The sequence below is a fragment of the Siphateles boraxobius genome, unplaced genomic scaffold (assembly GCF_051911475.1).
Source record: "Siphateles boraxobius isolate OS27281-9 unplaced genomic scaffold, OSU_SipBor_1 13, whole genome shotgun sequence".
Taxonomy (NCBI): Eukaryota; Metazoa; Chordata; class Actinopteri; order Cypriniformes; family Leuciscidae; genus Siphateles; species Siphateles boraxobius.
This window is the reverse complement of record NW_027508733.1, coordinates 17,011,629-17,031,580: the sequence shown is the minus strand read 5'-3', so window position 1 is coordinate 17,031,580 and position 19,952 is coordinate 17,011,629. Positions and strand designations below refer to the sequence as shown.

The following is a 19,952-nucleotide window of genomic DNA, read 5'->3' as shown; positions in this document are numbered from 1 at the left end:
AGTAGGGGTACATTAAGGTGTTAGTTAAATCTGATGGGTAGTTAAGCAGCACCTAGAATAGGTGAAAAATTGCCATTTCTGGTTGGTTGGTCAAGAAACAGAATTCAGATTAGAGGCATTAAGAGCAGGGTTAAGCTTTTAAGGTTAACTCAAAAAGGTGCGGGATCCTGACAGGCAGAAAATATGTAGTTCTGATTGAACATAAGTCATTCGAGCGGTTGCCTCACTAGGCTCAATAAATTGCGTTAGAAAACTCTTATGGGTAGGCGTAGGCGAGCAGCATCCCGAAGAGGGGCATGTTGTAGTGATGGTTATTTCTTATGGGTTGGAGAACGTCCAGATTAGGGGCATGTCAGGCTGGTAGTTAATTTTGATTGGTATGTGCGAGCAGCATCCAGAATAGGTACATGTCAGAGTGATTGTGATTTCTGATCGATCAGTCAACAGCATCCAGTGTAGGGGGACATGCAATCTGAGCCATTCTAGCAGGACAAGCTTTCAAGTTTAACTCAAAAAGGTATAATATGGCAGAAGATAGTTCTGTTTGAAATGAAAGTCATTGGAAAAAATGTCTTAATACACTGAATAAACTGCTTTATTTTGGTGAAAGTTATATTTACTACGGAAAAATGGTTCTATAAGAGAATGGGAATATTGTAACAGGTAGGATTTATGGCAATATTGCGATAGGTAGGGTTCCTGTAGCCCAAGACTGGTTGCCCACTTAAGCTAATCAGGGTTGAGCCTGCTCAGGACCTGGATGGGAGACTTCCTGTGAAAACTAGGTTGCTGCTGGAAGAGGTGTTAAGATGATGATACATAGGGCAACTTTTTTGAGCAATGTTTCCGGGTGATGTTGCTTGGACACTTTCCCGTTGAGAACGGGCAACAAATTTATATCTAAACACTTTAGATCTGTCGTGGGCCCTGTGTCTCACCTGGTTGCCCGTTGACGGCAACATTGCCCAGAAACATTGCTCAAAAAGTTGCCCCATGTAAAATCACCTTTAGTGAGGGCAGTAGGGGGTGCTCACCCAGTGGTATGTGTGGCCCCTAACCCCGTTAAACTGAAGTCATTTAAAAAATCCCAGAAAAAAAGAGTAGGGGTGTAACGCCGGCATCCGGGCCAAATTTGCCCACTGGCCTCTGTCCGTCATGGCCTCCTAATCATCCCCATATACACTGATTGGCTTCATCACTCTGTCTCCTCTCCACCAATAAGCTGGGGTGTGGTGTGCGTTCTGGCACATTATGGCTGCCTTCGCATCATACCAGTTTATTCAGTGTATTCGCATCATACCCTAACCCCGTTAAACTGAAGTCATTTAAAAAATCCCAGAAAAAAAGAGTAGGGGTGTCCAGATTAGAGTAGGGGTAGAGTAGGGGTGTCCAGACTGGCACATTATGGCTGCCTTCGCATCATACCAGTTTATTCAGTGTATTCGCATCATACCCTAACCCCGTTAAACTGAAGTCATTTAAAAAATCCCAGAAAAAAAGAGTAGGGGTGTAAATTCCAGATTGCTTGGATTCCTACTTAAATGACTGGATTTCTTCCACGAAAATTCGCTGAACAACAGTGTGACCGCACCTTAAAACTGATGGTCATGTGTACAAATTATCCACATTGACCCTGTTATGCTTTTTCCAGTGATACAGGTTGCCATCTCCTCTTACGTCCAAGTGATGGATGTCACTAATTCTGAGGTATTGGGTATCAGCACCCAAAGTAAAATTGTCATAATTTGGTTACCCTAGATTGGTCGGTAAGCAGCAGCCAAAGTAGGGGAACGTCCTCTTGCAACGATCCTGAACGCTGTTGAATTATGACTGTCTAACCAAGCCAAGGACAAACACATAAATAATCATTTGAGGGACAAATGAGACATTGACATGCAACATCATTTAGAGCCACATGTAGCTTGCTGAGTACCAAGGCTGTAGAAGATGTGCCTGTTTTCGCTTCAGTAAAGCTTATCAGCCAGAATAAATGAAGATAACTGAGGGCAGTTGTGGGATCTGGCTGTCCTCTAGAATAAGTTAGAAAGTCTCGAAAAGGTATGCTTCTCTCTGATGGCATTTGATCACCATCCTAAATCATTTGTGTAGACCTATCCTAGCTGTACTTTAGACACTTCTCCTCATCTCTAGCTGTATTCCTTTCTCGTTCTGTATCAAGCCATCTTCTGTTTGTTTGTTTTTTTGTCCTAATTTTCGTTGTCTATTTATCACTCTGTGTAACCTATGGCTAGGCCTGAAGTCCTTGCCAGCTGACTTCAGTTTGATACGTTAAGGTAAATCAATAGAGATTTGGACAGTGGCCACTAGGCCAAGACATCTCAGCTTCTGCCAACAACCACCTTCCATGAATAGCACCAGTGAGAGGGAACTGGTTTGTGGGCGAAAATATATAGCTACCCTTTGTAGTGATGCTACCCACATTGCCCTGTTCATCTTGAACTGCAGAGCAGAAATAAGTGAATAAAATGAGAATGGGAGAGTGAGGGTAATCTTTAATCACACTCGCTATGGTTGAATGAAGATTCACACCACAGCACTTTAGATATTCTTTGGTTGCTGTCCATGGCCCCTTAGATTTTGCTCCTTTTAACCTTTCTGTACCAAGCACTTTTTTTTTCAAAAAGACTGGCCTTAGTACTCTTGTGCTTAACGTTGCAGAAAGACACAATATATATATATATATATATATATATATATATATATATATATATATGTAATTCAAATATATTTCAGGGTTTAACCCTCTGGGGTCTGAGGGATTTTCTGGGTCCTGAGGTGTTCTGACATGCTCTGACATTAGTGCTTTATTCAGTTATTTATAAACATGTTAATGGCAAAGGTGTAAATTCACTCTATATAGCACAAACGGGGCTACCGTAATATGTGAGCAACATGTATGTAAATGTTTGTATTTTTTAGAGAATAATGTTTATGCATGGTTATTGAAAATACTAAAACTTAAAGTGTCTGAAATAAGGCCACAAAACACATACTAAATATGTGTCCACAAGACTTTTGACTAATGGGTGTTGTTGCCTAGAATTTTTGCTTCAAAATGATATGAAAATCATCCTGCCTAATCATTTACACAAAACAATACATTGATTTAAATTTTATAAGACACCTTTTGTTTGGAAAGGCAATATGCGTGGAGGCGTGTTCACACGTGAGAAGACAAAGGCCGGATAATGTGCCACATACATAATGAGCTGCATATTAATCAGCCCTTTCACACAGGTGTGTCACTGGGTCCCAAAGAATGCAAGGACAAAATAAGTTATCTATATATACATATTTTACAATTAGAAATTGTAACCAATTACAAAAAGGTTTAACAATTACAATTTTAACAATATTTCAAGTGTATTTCTTTGTAAAAAGTATACATTTTATCATACGTATTAAAAAAGGTAAGGATTCATTAGTTTGAATATTGAAACAAACACTATAATAACATCTTAGTTGATAAATCAATATACCTACTTTATTTTTGACAAAACATGATACTATAGTATATTTAACTATGAGCAGAAATTGGTGAACAAAAGCGTACCTATTTAATGTGACAGTAGTCTTTTTTTACAGTCAAAACTTTATAATCTATCCAAAACTAATCACAAAATATTGTCTAAACATTCATATTTAGTCTTTGTTACAATATTTGTAACATATTGTGTATGATATATTAGCATATACATGTGAATTTGCAGTTTATTGCTTATACAGACATTGTATTTCAACACATTTCAGTCTATTTTTACTCATCTTAGTAGGCTATAGCAATTTAATTTGGATGTGTTCATGTAAACATAACGTTTACTAATGTAGGTGCGAGAGTGAATGAACGGCACAGACACGCGCTGTTTAACTGTAGTAAACAAAGCGCGCACGCGCCTGTGCCGTTCATTCATCATTTAGCCTACACACAGACACGCAATTCATATTTAAACAGTCTTTTTGCGGTTTACAGTCAGACACTATTCAATATCGTGATTAGAACAAAGCACTTAAGAATAAATGACTTAATACATCAGCTGGATCCGTTGCTGCGCAAAATGAAATTACCAGCACTTATGGTACATTTTCCAGGGTTATTAGATAGTATTATTCCTCACAGCGTAGGGATACACTGTGTACACAGCTCTAGTAAGATACTTACTAAACACGATGTGTTTTATAATCCAGCTGGTGGGCGTTGACATGTTTGAATGGCTTGCCTTAGATCATTTGCGTTTGAATACCGCGCGCTCTCCGTGGGCGTGGCACATTAACGCGTAATCAGGTATAATGAGCTGGAAAGAAAAAGACTGACATCTCTCTCTTTTCATACAGATTACATAAACTGAGAATATTTGTTTTTTATATAAATTAATTAATTTAAAAGAAGAGAGTTCAAGCTTCATTATGGAAAAACACTCGTGCCTGTATGACAAGTATTCGCGGAATTACAGTTAATTTTCGAACGCGTTTCAGAATGGACTTAACTGACAGAGAGAAGGCAGAACGCGCATCATGTTTGTTTTTCTTTATTTGGCGACAAGCACAACACTTTATTTTTATTGTGAGTATCCACAAAAAAATAGACACTTATCAGGATCTAATGATGTACATCACTTAATATGTAAGATCAAAATCAACAGAGTATTTTGAGTTTCTTTTGCACTGATAAGAAAAAAAGCGAGACTATCGCCCGCGCGATAGCTGACCTGAGAGGGGTTAACAGTCAGCTTTCATCCTCCATTGTTCATCAGTTAGCGCTGAGATCAGCAGGCACCTATGTAGATCAACCTCTGCTGAGTTTCATAGACGTTCACTATCTTGCAGCCAGGCGGCGAGACGGTTGTTATTCCTTTACTCCCTCCCTCATCACACTTAATGTGCACGATTCATTGGATAATTTTAAATGTTTTAACGTCTTTGTAGTGTTATGCCTCTGTCGTCTCTGAAACAAGACGTTTCATTGTTTTTGGGCTTCAGTTGTAGGTAACACAGCGTTCCTGTCAATTAGTCAATTTAATTGAATGGAGGTTAGGTTAATTTAGTTAAGTTACAGCAAAAACATAAAATAATGATAAACTTGGAAAGACATCAATATTCTCTTGAGGGTCACATTTAGATTTCACTTCCCGTCTGGTATGGAACGCCCTCTTTTTAAAAAGGCAGTAGACAAAATTAAATATAAACTACTCCAAGATATTTTGGAGTTCAACTTCAGTCGGGTTTCATCCTTCATTGTTCATCCGTTAGTGCTGAGATAAACTCACGCTGGTTTAGAATCGACCTCTGCTGAGTTTCAGACACGGCCGCAATCCTGCAGCCTATGAGGCGAGACGGTTGTCATTTCTCTCCTCCCTTTCCTCATCACACGCTACATGGATATGAGTTATTTCAGCCACAATGGAGGCTGACAGCTGTTTTCTTCTTCTTCTCCTCATTATCCTGATCTTTTGTTCTCTCCGTACTCTAAATTAATCAAAGTAGCAATCAAGCATTTTAGATTTCAAGATTCTTTAAAGTTCTTTTTCCTCACCTCTGCAGGTATTAATATTTTGTACAGCATTTGATTAGAGTATTCAATTATTCAATTTTCTTTTAGTGACAGAAACTGTTAGAACATTAACACACCTTTCAGATTCAATAGTCTTTATTGTTTCTCTGGCAAAGCGGTGCTTCAGAAGAGATCGTAATTTTAGAGCTAAATACATACCCTGATGGTTTTGTTGAATTATATTTTAACAAGGGAGTTCAGTCGTGTTACAGTTTTAATTAGCATTTTTACATCCAGGTATTTAGCATATGATTTGCATTAAATCGCTTGTGTGTTATTGTCTTTTGGAAATTAAATTTCAGCAAAGTTTCCTTTCTGAAGTTATTAGTTTGTCATTAGTGCTCCATTAAGTGAGTTTTATGAATAATGCATCATATGCAGGTAGATTTTGATCTTTTACCTGCTGACGAGAACGGGATCAAACAATAAATACCCTTTATCTCATATGCAATTAAAACGCAGGATGACGAATGCACGATAAAAACTAGTTGATCATTTCAAGAGTCGCTTAAAGTCGATATATTGCTTGTACCTATTTGACAATAAGACTCATCCCAACGGAGACAGAAAGAGCAAGTTTGGTTCTTGGCTTCAGTTTGAACTTCATCACATTCACAATCTTTCATCACTTGTCCACCAGCCTCATCCTTGAGTGCGCGTTCAGTCTGTCGCAAAATTGATGCATCCTTCGTGAGCTTTCAGCCTCGCTCATCTATTTCCTAATAGTCACTTGTGGTTATTGATTGATGTCACGTCCTTAAATCCCTCCGAGCACAAAATGCATTACCGCTTGGTATTGTACCGTATGTCGCAGTGTGTCATTTGGGTGATTTGTGTAATTCGATTATGTATTTTTGCCTTACAGTAAGTACTGTTAAATTTTGATCAGGAATCATATTTGTCTTGCAGATGTCTTCCTAACTATTGCGAGCATAATGGAGAATGTTCTCAGTCTTGGAATACGTTCTTCTGTGACTGCTCGGGAACTGGGTACACGGGAGCCACCTGTCATAACTGTGAGTCGACAAGAACGATAACGATTACAACAAACAAAAACAGCAAGTTCATTGAACTCTTTGTTTTTTGAGAAAGTAGCTAGAAACTCTTTCAACTCTCTCAGGTTTTGGAATTGATTGAAGTTTGATTGAAGTTTTTCTATTGAAGTTTTTTTTTTCTATGTTCTTTTGAATTTAGTAATACTGCTTACAAAGGCAAAGCAACATCTCTACAATTCTGAATGAACAACTTTCCTTCATTGATGAAGCTCAATATGAACTGACTTGATGTTTTTGTTGCTGTTTTCTGGTCAGCCATCTTTGAGCCCTCCTGCGAGGCCCACCGGCTCACAGGAAGTGCCTCGGGCTTTTTCTCAATCGATCCTGATGGAAGCGGACCGCTTAAATCCACAGTCGTCTACTGCAACATAACCGGTGAGACCTTAGTGGGATAAAAACATGTGTTAACATGAATACTGCAAGTGTGGGATAAAAATAGAGATACATAGTGTATATGCAATATTTTATTTTCACAAGTTTTTTTCACAAAAACAACAACATTTAAAGCCAAGTTTTGGCTTGACATATTATTTCTAAGACCATTTCGTATTTTCTAGAACTTGTTTTGTTTGTTTCAAACTCACTGAATATTTAGTAACACTTTACAATAAGGTTAAATACGCTAGCATTAATGTATTTATTAGTTAATGTACTGCACTTTAGGTGTTATGAACAAACAATGACCATGAATAATTGTACAGCATTTTTTAATCTACAGTAAGTGCTATTATTTACTGTTAAATTAATGTTTGTTTACAATTCATTAATGTTAATTCATACAATTTGAAATTGTTAATGTACACTGCTGATTGGGGTTGATTACATTTCAAAATGTTTTTGAAAGAGGTCTCTTATGCTCACCAAGACTGATATTATTTGATCCAAAATACAGTAAAAACTGTAATATTGTGAAATATTATTACATTTTAAAATGACTCTTTTCTTTTTGAATGTATTTAAATATATATATATATATATATATATATATATATATATATATATATATATATATATATATATATATATATATATATATTTATTCCTGTGATGTAAAGCTGTATTTTCAACATTATTACTCCAGTCTTCAGTGTCACATCATCCTTCAGAAATCATTCAAATATGCTGATTTTGGATAAACATTTATTATTATTATTATCAATGTTGAAAACAGTTGTGCTGCTTGATATTTTTGTGTAAAATGTGATATTTGTAATATCTGTGTAACATTTGTAATATTTACATAATGTAACATTTTGAAACATAATACATGTCTAAATAAATATACTAATTTCTTATTTTTTAATCTGACTAAACCCACACTTGAATATATATATATATATATATATATATATATATATATATATATATATATATATATATATATATATATATATATATAACACTATAATATAACTTGAAATGTTAAAAATATATTAGCTTATGTAGAAATTAACATTTAAAGAATTAGTTAATAGATTGTTGATTGCATTAACTAATGATTGCACTAACTAATGAAACTGCAATTGACAAATACTGAACAAAGTTAACATTAATGTAGGCTACAGAAATAATAAAAAATAACTCTCAAGGGTGAATTTAATCTTCAGCCTCCATGTCCCAGTCAAAAAGCTTCCTTAAAAGTGTTTGTCGGCAGAATTATTGTGGGGTTGTGTTAGGAATTTTTGAAGGTACAGAGCTGTCGAATTGTTGAAGGCAGTTTTCGGCTAGGGGGAAATCTGTTTGAATCCACACGAAGGCGGAGTCATTAATCAGAGCTTGAACTTGTCCAATCGCTGATGGATGCTGCATTGTTTGCCAGGGCTGTCTGTGTCCCAGGGTGCCGAACCACGGGTCTGTCCGGGGGAAACCGTGTATCGGTCCGTTTTGCTGGACCGTTATACAAGCTGCTTGTTCTGTGAAATATTATCCGTCTCCTGCAGAATTGTGATAAAGCATTGCTCTCTTCCACACATGCGCTGGCTCGGGATCCTCTAGAATAAAGTGCCATTGACTTTGGCCAACCTCAATTAGAAATGCCGCATGAAATGTAAATTACTGTATGCTTGGCACATGCAGACTTAAGTGCCTGCTGGCTGGGTAAACACATCCCCCCTGCTGAGGTGTTTGCTAGATAAATGGAAGCTGATGTCAGGGATGTAGCGAAGATTGGCCTTAAGTCTGGGCTGGTAGAGACTAGCTACGCGGCTTTATTTTAAAGCTAATTGAAGCCGTGCTCTTTCTAGTTACGGTTTGTGTATGTTATTATCTAGATTAAAGCTCGCTCTTGTGACTAAATGAATCGAGGAGGTATAACGTGCTGCAGGTTCAGTTTAGTAAAGGATTGAATTTGACAGTGCGGATAAAATGACCTATGTTGGGAATTGAATGGTGCTATTTACTACATACTGCAGTGCATGCTGACTAAAAATAGTATTTTCAGTTAGTGATGACTTGAATTGATAAATAATGAATTGATGATTTAAACCACTTTTCATGTCTAAAAGTCTAGTGCGTATCTATCTGTGTTTTCCAGATGATAAGGTTTGGACGGTGGTGAATCACAACAGCACTGATATAGTGAGAGTACAAGGGTCGTCCCTTCAAAAGCCCCACGTGATGAAGTTCAACTACAGCGCGTCTCTGGAACAGCTGCGGACTCTTTTGGGCAGGTCTGAACAGTGCCAACAGGAAGTTGTTTATCTCTGCAGGAAGTCCCGCCTCTTCAACACATGGGGTGGGTATTGAACAACTTCTGCAGTTTGTGTCCTTCAACTTAAGTTTTTACATCTATTATTTTTATATTATATAGTTCTTATATAGTTCATAATATATGTTTGTGTACTGTATAATTATATTGTATATATAAATACACACACATGCATGTATGTATTTAAGAAAAAAATGTTATTTATATAATATAAATATATATATAGTATATACATGCAAATATTTCTTAAATATATACATGCATTATGTGTGTGTTTCAGTTAACAAAACATGTTTTGTTACATGTTTTTTTTTTGGATGAAACAGTTAACAAACATGTTTTAAATATTTTTATTTTATTTTATTTTAGTTAACGAGAATAACCCTGATAATATATAACTGATCATTGCTTAAAGGTAGGGTAGGCAATTTTCAGAGCTGCTAGCAATAGCAAGTTAGCTTTGAAAACATAAGATCCCACCCGCCCTTCAGAGCGTCTACAAAGCCACTCAACCTCCAAAACACATGAACGGACATAGCAGAGTTTGCAAAGCGTCAGAAGAGGAGAGACAGCGTTAAACTACCTCATGTCTCAAAGCACATAACATTACAATAATAATGAACGTAAACCACTTAAAAAGCACTGACCTATACCACCTGACTGCTGCAGATTCATTTCGGCGTTGATAGTGTTGTCCAAGTATAACGTCACGGGTTTCCATTTCTTCAAATTACAGTAGTAAAGGCGTGAACGCAGCATAAGCTTGTTGTTTTAGTTCAGGAGAAACTCTAAAAGTGCTGCTGTTTCGTTTGCGGTGACAGTCGTCTGTCTAATTTTGCAAAGCATGAAACGTGGTGATGATGTGTGAGGTCTGCGCGTGCAGGTTCGTGGAGGTATGGAAATACATATGTTGACAGGCTGGTAGAACATCGTATGATTGGGCATACATTTTATGGACCTAAGCCTTCCAAACACGTTATATAAATACATTTAGATGGCCTTTAATTAAGTGATTGCTATCAGGATGTGAAAAGACTTTCAAGCAGCATAACAACATAACAACATAACAACTTCTGGAACAAATCGCCTACTCTGCCTTTAATTTCAAGCAGTCACTCATCAGAGTTCACCATCCGATCAGTTCATCTTTTCCAAGTCCTTTTTTCTTTGATTAAACGTCTCAGCTCATTGGATGATTTACCCGAAGTGGAGTTTGTTCAGATCTATAATCTGACTTGACCCCAATCTAATTTTCAATATTAATTGATGGGAAATGGCGACATTTATAAACTAGCCGGTCCTTGAAATTGTTCATCAGTTTGTGCCGGGCACAGGGATATTTGCATAATGAGATCTGAAGTTGGGTCCCTGTTCTTGCGCTCTGGTGGCTGTAGAGCAAAGTCACAAGGATTGGCCTGATTTTCCCTGGGGGATATTGGGTATAAAGACTAAATGTGTGGAATAATGGTCACTGGATCTGGTGGGAATATCTCCATTGACTAGTCTTTTTTCAGATCTGTTAACTTAAGAGGAACAGTACGTCAATTCTGCCCACGGTTTTACTGTGGTAGAACCGAAACCTCTAGCTCTTACCTGCGTGTAATTGTCAGTAATTGTCAGTTTTTTGATTATTATTATCATTTTTGACATTTGTCGAATTAGTGTGTTAAACCCCTTTTTTAAATTTAAGTTTGTTTGTTTAGTTATTTATTTACTAGGTAACACTTTACAATAAAGTTCCATTACAGTTAACATTAGTTAATGGTTTAACTAACATTAACGAACAATGAGCAGTGCATTTATTACAAAATGCATTAATATCTGTTAATATCTGTTAACCGTTCAATGTTAGTTCATGTTAGCTGAGGTTCATTAACCAACGAAACCTTATGGTAAATGGTAAATGGACTGAATTTATATAGCGCTTTCACAGATCCAATGGCCACCAAAGCGCTTTACATATTTGCCTCACATTCACCCATTCACTCACTCATTCATACACCGACTGCGGTGTCAGCCATGCAAGGCGCCATCCAGCTCGTCAGGAGCATTATTGTTAGATAATGAAGTTAACATTTTTTTTTAAATAAGCATAGAAATTATAAAAGTATTGTTGTTATTTTTATTATTATTTTTATTTTTATTGTCAAATTCATATTTAAACCTCATTTTAAATTGATGTAGCATAAACATAAATGTTATACATGCCTTATTATTATTATTATTATTATTATTATTATTATTATTATTATTATTATTATTATTATTATTATTATTATTATTATTGGCATTGGTTAAATTCATGTATTTCAAATTATTTTTTAAATTAAAATGTATTTATTAATTTAATGTTTAAATTGATATAATTGCATAAGCATAAACATTATACTGTATATGCCATATAATTATTAGGTGTAGTATTATTATTGGCATTTGTCAATTTCATGTATAGTATAAACCCCTTAAAAAATAAAATGGTTATTTTATATATGTATTATTTGATATTCTTAAGTGATATAATATAAATATTATATATATATATATATATATATATATATATATATATATATATATATATATATATATATATATATATATATATATGCTGTATTTAATGTATGTTTAAATTGATATTATAGCGTAAGCATAACATTATACAGAATATAATATACAAATTATAATAGTTTAGTAGTTTTAATAGAAAGTCACAATAAAGTTGCATTTGTCAAATATAGTCACAAATGCTATTGTTTTTGTTTTTTGTTCTAATCTGCCAAATATATATAATAGTGTTTTATTATACTGTTTATCAGGTAGAACACAAAACTACTTAGTGACTGCCGGTATTGAATTTCTATATTGGCACATCCCCACGGCGTTTTTAGTTATCAAGCAGTGGTAGATGTCAGAGTCATTGTCAAAATGAAGAAATATGTTGTTGTTTGCTCCAGATGGGACGCCCTTGTCCTGGTGGCTGGACCGGGCGGGAGAGAGAAGGACGTACTGGGGTGGATTTCTCCCCGGGGTGCAGCAATGCGCCTGCAGCCTGGATGAGAACTGCATCGATATGAACCACTTCTGCAACTGTGATGCTGACCGCAGCTCATGGTACAAGCCTAGCGTTCAGTCTGTTTGCATACATTGTTTGTCTGTTTCTACACTAGTGGTCTTTCGTATTAGAATTCCAGTTGTTTTGTTTGTGATCTGTTGAATATCTTCTCACCACATGTACAATATCAATACCCGTAGATGCTGAGGGCAGCCATGTGAACACAGCTATTGTTTGCTTGTGAACAGGGAGAATGACACTGGAGTTTTGTCCTACAAAGAGCACTTACCAGTGACCGAGATCTTGGTTGGAGACACAAACCGAACGGGGTCAGAAGCGATATACAGAGTCGGATCTCTCCACTGCTACGGGGACAGTACGTAAGGCCTTAACCATACAGCAAATATCATGTTTTATCACACTATACAGTACAAGTTTTCTTTATCTAAATATCTGATGTGCACCATTTGCTATTTGATTTGAGACAAATGTTATTACACTGCCATTCAAAAGTTTTTGATCTGTGCGATTTTCTCTTCTGCTCACCAAGGCTGCTTTTTTAATTGATAAAAAATACAACAAAAAAATAATATTCTGAGATATTATTACAATTTAAAACAGCTGTTTTCTATGTGAATATATAAGTGTAATTTAATCCTGTGATCAAAGCTGAATTTTCAGCATCATTACTCTTCACACACTTCATTACACTTCAGTGTCACATGATCCTTCAGAAATCATTCTAATATGATGATTTGGTGCTCAAGAAACATTTCTCATCGTTATCAATGTTGAAAACAGTTGTTTATTTCAGGATTCTTTGATGAATAGAAAGTGCAAAAGAACAGCATTTATCTGAAATAGAAAGCTTTTGTAACATTAAACACTACCGTTCAAAAGTTTGGGGTCAGTAAGAATTTTTCTTTTATTTTTTGGGGGAAAATAAGGATGGAATTAAATTGAACAAAAGTTATAGTAAATACATTTCTAATGTTACAAAAGATTCTATTTCAAATAAATGCTATCCTTTTTAACTTTCTATTCATCAATGAATCCTGAAATAAACATGTAAATAACTGTTTTCAGCATTGATAATAATGATAAATGTTTCTTGAGCATCAAATCATCATATTAGAATGATTTCTGAAGGATCATGTGACACTGACGACTGGAGTAATGATGCTGAAAATTCAGCTTTGATCACAAGAATAAATTACATTTTAAAATATAATACAATAGAAAACAGTTATTTTAAATTGTAATAATATTTCACAATATAATAATAATAATAATAATATTTTACTGTTTTTTTTTTTTTTTTAAATCAAATAAATGCAGCCTTGGTGAGCAGAAGAGACTTCTGGTCTCAAAACTTTTGGAACGGCAGTGTATATTTATAATTTCACTCCTCGTCCAACAAGAGTATTTGTATAAAAAAAACTATACAATCGGTAATAATACTATAATACTATCGGTAATAATACTCCTCTGACCTCAGGGTTTCTGTGGAACGCTGCCTCCTTCTACCAGGAGTCGTCTTACCTGCACTTCCCCACGCTTCAGGCCGAGCTCAGCGTCGACATCTCGCTCTATTTCAAAACCACGACTCCCTCCGGAGTCTTCCTTGAAAATCTGGGCACAAAAGACTTCATTAGAGTGGAGCTCAGCGGTGAGTCCCTTTATATTGATAGCTCGAGTGATCAAATTAACTTTTCAAATAAAGATCCGAAACATGCCCAAAAGATCAATATATTAAGAACATGCTAAGCAATAGAAGATGAAATATGACCTGAACATGTTCCCTGATAGGTTTTGTGACTTTCACCCGTCTCGCTAATGCTTTAGCAACACAAATACGGAGATAAAATGGCAACATTTGCTTATATTCATGCCATGTCATTAGTATCTGCAGCAAAGAGGAGAGGACGTAGCCAATTTCAGTGGAAAGAGCAGTTTTACTGAACTGTGGCGCTGTGTTCTGCAGCCACTGAAACCATCAGCTGTGTAATTACTGTACACAGTTCACTGAGGCTGTTCGTCTTCATCATATTGCCTGTCGCCGCCTTTTTTAGATATTTTCCCACAAGTATTAGGGATATTTTTTTTCCCACCAAGAGTTTTCTGCATGTAAAAGAGTGAAAATTACAATATTGTGAACGTGAAAATTTAAACAAACGCACATACATATATATATATATATATATATATATATATATATATATATATATATATATATATGTATGTGTGTTTGTTTAAATTTGAAAAAATAAATGCAAATTACATTATATAAAACTATATATATATATAGTTTTATATAATGTAATTTGCATTTATTTTTTCAAATTGATAATTGTTGTAATATTTAATACAACTTCTGAATCAAATCAATAAATAATCATTTAATTTAAATGAACAAAATAATTAAATAATAATTATATTATTTTTAGTAATGTGATTAAAATGTATATAAATATTTTTTATATATGTAAATAAAATATTTTATGTTTTAATATGTTATTATTAATTATTATGTGATTTATATAAAATATAAATGATATTGTTGTTTTGTGTGTGTGTGTGTGTGTGTTTCCCCTGTGTGACACCATTCCACATTGTGTGTGTGTGTGTGTGTGTGTGTGTGTGTGTGTGTGTGTGTGTGTGTGTGTGTGTGTGTGTGTGTGTGTGTGTGTGTGTGTGTGTGTGTGTGTGTGTGCTTTCTAATTGAATGCACCCAAAATGAATTTTTATAAAAGCAGCAATATTTACCTATATATAATAATAAAGCATCCTAATATTTGAATTGGGTCATTAAATTCGAGTCGTACATAAAATGAATCAAACTCTAACATACTAGTTTTTTTATACTTAAGATTAAATATAAAAATCAATATTTAATTACCTATAATCAGTAGCTATCAAATCATTTCCACAAACTCCTGTCAGCATTATGAAGTGATTTGTGTCTTTTCTTCTCGCCCCAAACCGATGCCCGCAGCCCCTTCTGTCGTGACCTTCACGTTTGATGTGGGCAACGGCCCGGTGGTTCTGACGGTGAAGTCTCACGTGCCGCTGAACGACAAGCAGTGGCATTACGTCCGAGCGGAGAGGAACGTGAAGGAGGCGTCGCTGCAGGTGGACCAGCTGCCCTTGCGCTTCCTGGACGCCCCATCCGAAGGCCACACACACCTTCAGCTCAACAGCCAGCTGTTTATTGGTAGGCACAGCCAAGAGTGACAGCAAGAGAATAATATCCCTGTACCTCAACACAGATGTTGTTGATAGGGTTTAAATGCAAATGATCTGATATCTCATTTTAAATGTATTTTTTTGCATGTGCATTAGATGATGTAAAATGATAAAACTTTTGTCTGTATTCCACAGGAGGCACGGCATCGAGGCAGAGAGGATTTCTAGGGTGCATCAGGTCATTAAATATTAACGGCATGACGCTTGACCTTGAAGAACGGGCTAAAATGACCCCTGGGGTCAGTTCGGGCTGCCCGGGTCACTGCAGCAGCCAAAACAGCTTGTGTCACAACAGGGGGAAATGTATCGAGAAAAGCAGCGGCTATATTTGTGACTGCACACACTCTGCCTACGGAGGACCCAGCTGCAAGAAAGGTACGTTATTTTTTGTCGTGCTAATATGACACTTTTGTGTCATGTCACTTGGTTTCTGAAATAAAATTGGTCCAAAATCATGCACAGGATGAAGATAAGTACCAGTGGGAAGGAATTTAAGTGCCGACTTTCAATGAAATAACTTGTTTGGAGATAACTGCTAATGATCTTAAGATTTTGTTATTGTGAATGTTGACTGTACAGTTACATTTGTACAGGTTACATATCCTGGTGAAGAATAACACTTATGTTTTTGGCAAGTTTATGAGGCCAGAGGCTTGTTTAGCAAAACTAACCTCCAAAAAATAGATCCCTTACAGTCTTTTTTGTGCTTAATTGTGTTGTACTAACGATAACAAAGCTTCCAGTTTTTTGCGCTTAATTTAGTTGTATTAGCGCTAACGATGCTTGTCATTTTCAAGCTTAATTTTGTTGTACTAGCCCTGACAGAGATTTGTTTTTATTGCTTAATTTCTTTGTCCTAGTGTCAACGATGCTTCTTGTTTTTTGCGCATAATTATTTGTATTAGCGCCAACAGAGCTGTTTTTTGCACATAATTATATGGATTAGTGTCAACAGAGCACTTTTTTTTCAACATTTTTTGCTTAATGTTTTGTACTAGCATTAACAATGCTTCCTGTTTTTTTTTTCACTTAATTTTTTGTTGCACTAGCACTAGCAAAGCTGAAAGCTTTCCGTATTTTTGAGGAAGTGAAAAATTGTAAAAGAAATGGGTAATTGCGTCAATTTTATACCAACTGAAATCACAAACTGCGAAATTAATTACGTTTCCTAGCGTAATGATTGGCTTATCACACAGCATTTGTGTTTTTAACGCTTCTCGGCCATTGACAGAATTTTCCATAATTTATGGCAACAATTTCCCAACATTGACAAACTTTTCCGTCATTTATGACGCAGTGCTTCCTGCCATTGACAGAATTTTCCATCATTTAAGACGCAGCGATTCCCCACCATTGCCAGAATTTTCCATCATTTATGACACAACACTTCCGTGTTTTCACTGTTATACAGTAGGGGGCGCTATTATGCATCATCTGAAAGAGTACAGAATCTCCTGATCAAAATACAGGCGAAGAGGCAGTAGAAACAAGTTATAGAAGAATTGCTTACGCATATGTAAAATAACGTAATCATCAAACATTGACTCAATCTACTCCATCTATATTTTGATCATGGGCGTAGTCTGAAACTTACCCACATTCAAGTGATGATAAAAAAAAAGAATGCATGAAGCTAGAATAAAATGTTTTTGTTGTTGTTTAAAAGCATGGCTCTTTTCTATCTTTTGATATATTGCATGTTCCGATATTGATACAACAAAATATATTCTGTTGTGAAAATTATCAAAAATGGCTGGCAACTTCTAAAAGAAATGCTGGCAGGGAAAGAGTTAACATGGACCAAAACAGTTATCGGAAATTAGCATCAAACCTGGTTTGACTAATTTGAGGTTTTTCAATTGCTAATACCAGTTACAATATCTAAAAAGCAGGTTGCCCAAAAGTCGACACCGTACTAATACACGACAAAATCTCTAATTAGATCTTAAACAGAATCTTAAAACAGTAGAGAAAACTGAAAAAATGTAAGATATTCGCAACTAAAATAAGGCACTAAAAAAGTACAAATACTGACCAATACATCGATCTGCGGTTCGTTTTGACACACACTATAGATGGTTTTGCTTTTCAAGGGAACAGTTTGTCATCAAAAACAGTTTGTTTTAACTTTGGTGTCCTCCTCACTTCTCTACGGAGTATCAAAGAGCGTTCCAGAAGGAGGACGTTTAAGAGCTCGGTAACCTTGATTTCTGAAGACGGCGCTGTGCCCACAGATTGCACCTGATCAAAGCTGAGCAGGATAAAACATGAGATATTCAGTGCAGTTCTGCTATTCTCTTTCTGTCACGCTGTTCCGATATGGCTTGCGTCCATGACCGTGAACCGTAGTTGTTTGGATGAATTTTGCTCAAAGGGCTGCAACCTGACCAATCCCAGCGGACCCTCCCTGCCCATCACGCTCAATCCTAAACCTCTCTGCTGTCAATACAGCCTTTATCACATTAGATCCTCTGATATGTCAGACAGCCGAGCCATTCAGCTCTCTGTGAATGAGACTTTCTTGGCTTTGCATTTTCTTTATTGGACTCTAGAGGGATGGTGTTTCTATTCTGATAATATTATGAGTAAATGAACACCATGAGATGCCCAGGGGTCGGTTGCAGTCCAAGCATAATTTTGCATTCATTTAGAGTTAAATGGTTCATTTCCTCTGTATTTTCCACTGTACATTCAGTATTGTGTCCTTGGTGTTCGACGGCGCGTTAATATGCTGATAGGGAAACAAAAACGTGGCCAATCACCGTCTGAGATCTGTCCACAAGCGTTTGATCCAACATTTTCACGCTTTTGTGTTTTCTTTCTTTCCAGAAGTTTCTGTGTCCTTCGAAAGTGGGTCTTCGGTGACCTACACCTTCCAGGAACCATTTTCCGTGATGCGCAACCATAGCCGTCAGTCCTCTGCTATCTTCGCCCAAAGTAGCAATTCACGAGAGAGCATCGCTTTCAGTTTCCTCACGACTCAAACACCCGCCATGCTTCTGACAGTCAACACCTATCATCAACAGTACATGGCCATTATTTTGGCTCACAATGGTACTAACATAATATTACTTTAATATTGTCTATTGCTATAATATTGTCATTACTTTAATGTATATTGTATAGTATAATGTACATGATATATATATATATGAATTTATGTAACTTATTTTTTGGGATGTTTTTTGCATTCTTATTATGACATTATTCTTATATATGACATTTTCTATTTTATTTTTTTGTCCTGTTATGGCTGTTACAATCACTGTTGTATCAGCCAATCAGAGCTGTTTTTTGATTACCTTCAAACTGTCGGTAGATGATTATTACAACGATGGTGATGATTGGAGAGGAGCATCTTTTTCTGTGTTTCTCATATTTCAAAACAGCGGTCAAGCTAGCAATTACCCTCATCAGTGGGGAAGGAAATGAGCCATTCAAAATGTCTTGTGCTGACTTGATTCTGTCTTACTTATGTCTCAAATTGCCTGCCTTTCTCGTGTCTCATTTGCATCCCACAGGGAGTTTGCAGATTTGGTATCGGTTGAACAGAGAGAAAGAGCCTGACATCTTTACGCCGACGTCTTTTAATTTGGCTAACGGAGAGCTCCACAGAGTCCAGATCCATAGAGAGGGAAGGGACATGTACGTCCAGGTGGGTGATGTCTATATTTCAAACAACAAAATACATTTCAGAAGAAATTGGCACCATAGTATATGTTTTGTGGAACCTACTAACTTGTATAATGAATATTTGTAGTTATGTCAATAACACATTATTACATCATTGGTCCTCATTCATGAAAAGTGCAAAACCAAAACAAAACCAAGACATTGTAGATAAAAATGGTTTTACGAAAAATTTTCACACAAAATTATGTTTTATTAACAAAGTTCGGGAGGAGCACGTTCAGATAATTAACAGGAGTGGAGAGCACTCAGCAATCAACGATAAGAGGTGTATATGTATCCTGCAGTCTCACCTCAATTCGTTGACAGTTTAGCAGCATCCCTCCACCACCCCTTCTCCACACTTGTAGTACTAACTATTTTTATACTGGTGGGGTGGGATGGGGGGGGGGGGGGGGGGGTACTCTGGGTTGGGGCCGAACTCTGAGCTCCCCCGCCGGACAGCACGCCAAATACGCATTAAACTTTACTCACTCTAATTGTATGTAAGTGTCAACTGAATTCAATTGAAAAGTATGCGTCGCACTCATGCAACAATTTACGCAAGTATAGTTTTACCAACAAATTGCACAAATTCAATTAAAGATGCGGGTCGCCTTCATGCAACAATTTGCTAAAGAGTTTTCTGAACAATTT

At 36.2% G+C, this 19,952-nt stretch overlaps 1 protein-coding gene across 1 annotated transcript in view; it reads left to right on the top strand.

The window, feature by feature from the left end:
- The window catches only part of cntnap5b (contactin associated protein family member 5b), a 67,318-nt gene that overhangs the window by 42,248 nt on the left and 5,118 nt on the right, over nt 1–19,952 (top strand). Inside the window, exons 12-21 of the mRNA XM_077226209.1 lie at nt 6,479–6,585; nt 6,880–6,999; nt 9,158–9,358; nt 12,283–12,439; nt 12,629–12,756; nt 13,879–14,049; nt 15,376–15,594; nt 15,762–16,001; nt 18,456–18,680; nt 19,148–19,281. Of these exons, the coding sequence (XP_077082324.1) occupies nt 6,479–6,585; nt 6,880–6,999; nt 9,158–9,358; nt 12,283–12,439; nt 12,629–12,756; nt 13,879–14,049; nt 15,376–15,594; nt 15,762–16,001; nt 18,456–18,680; nt 19,148–19,281 (1,702 nt within the window). The remainder of the gene's footprint in view (nt 1–6,478; nt 6,586–6,879; nt 7,000–9,157; nt 9,359–12,282; nt 12,440–12,628; nt 12,757–13,878; nt 14,050–15,375; nt 15,595–15,761; nt 16,002–18,455; nt 18,681–19,147; nt 19,282–19,952) is intronic.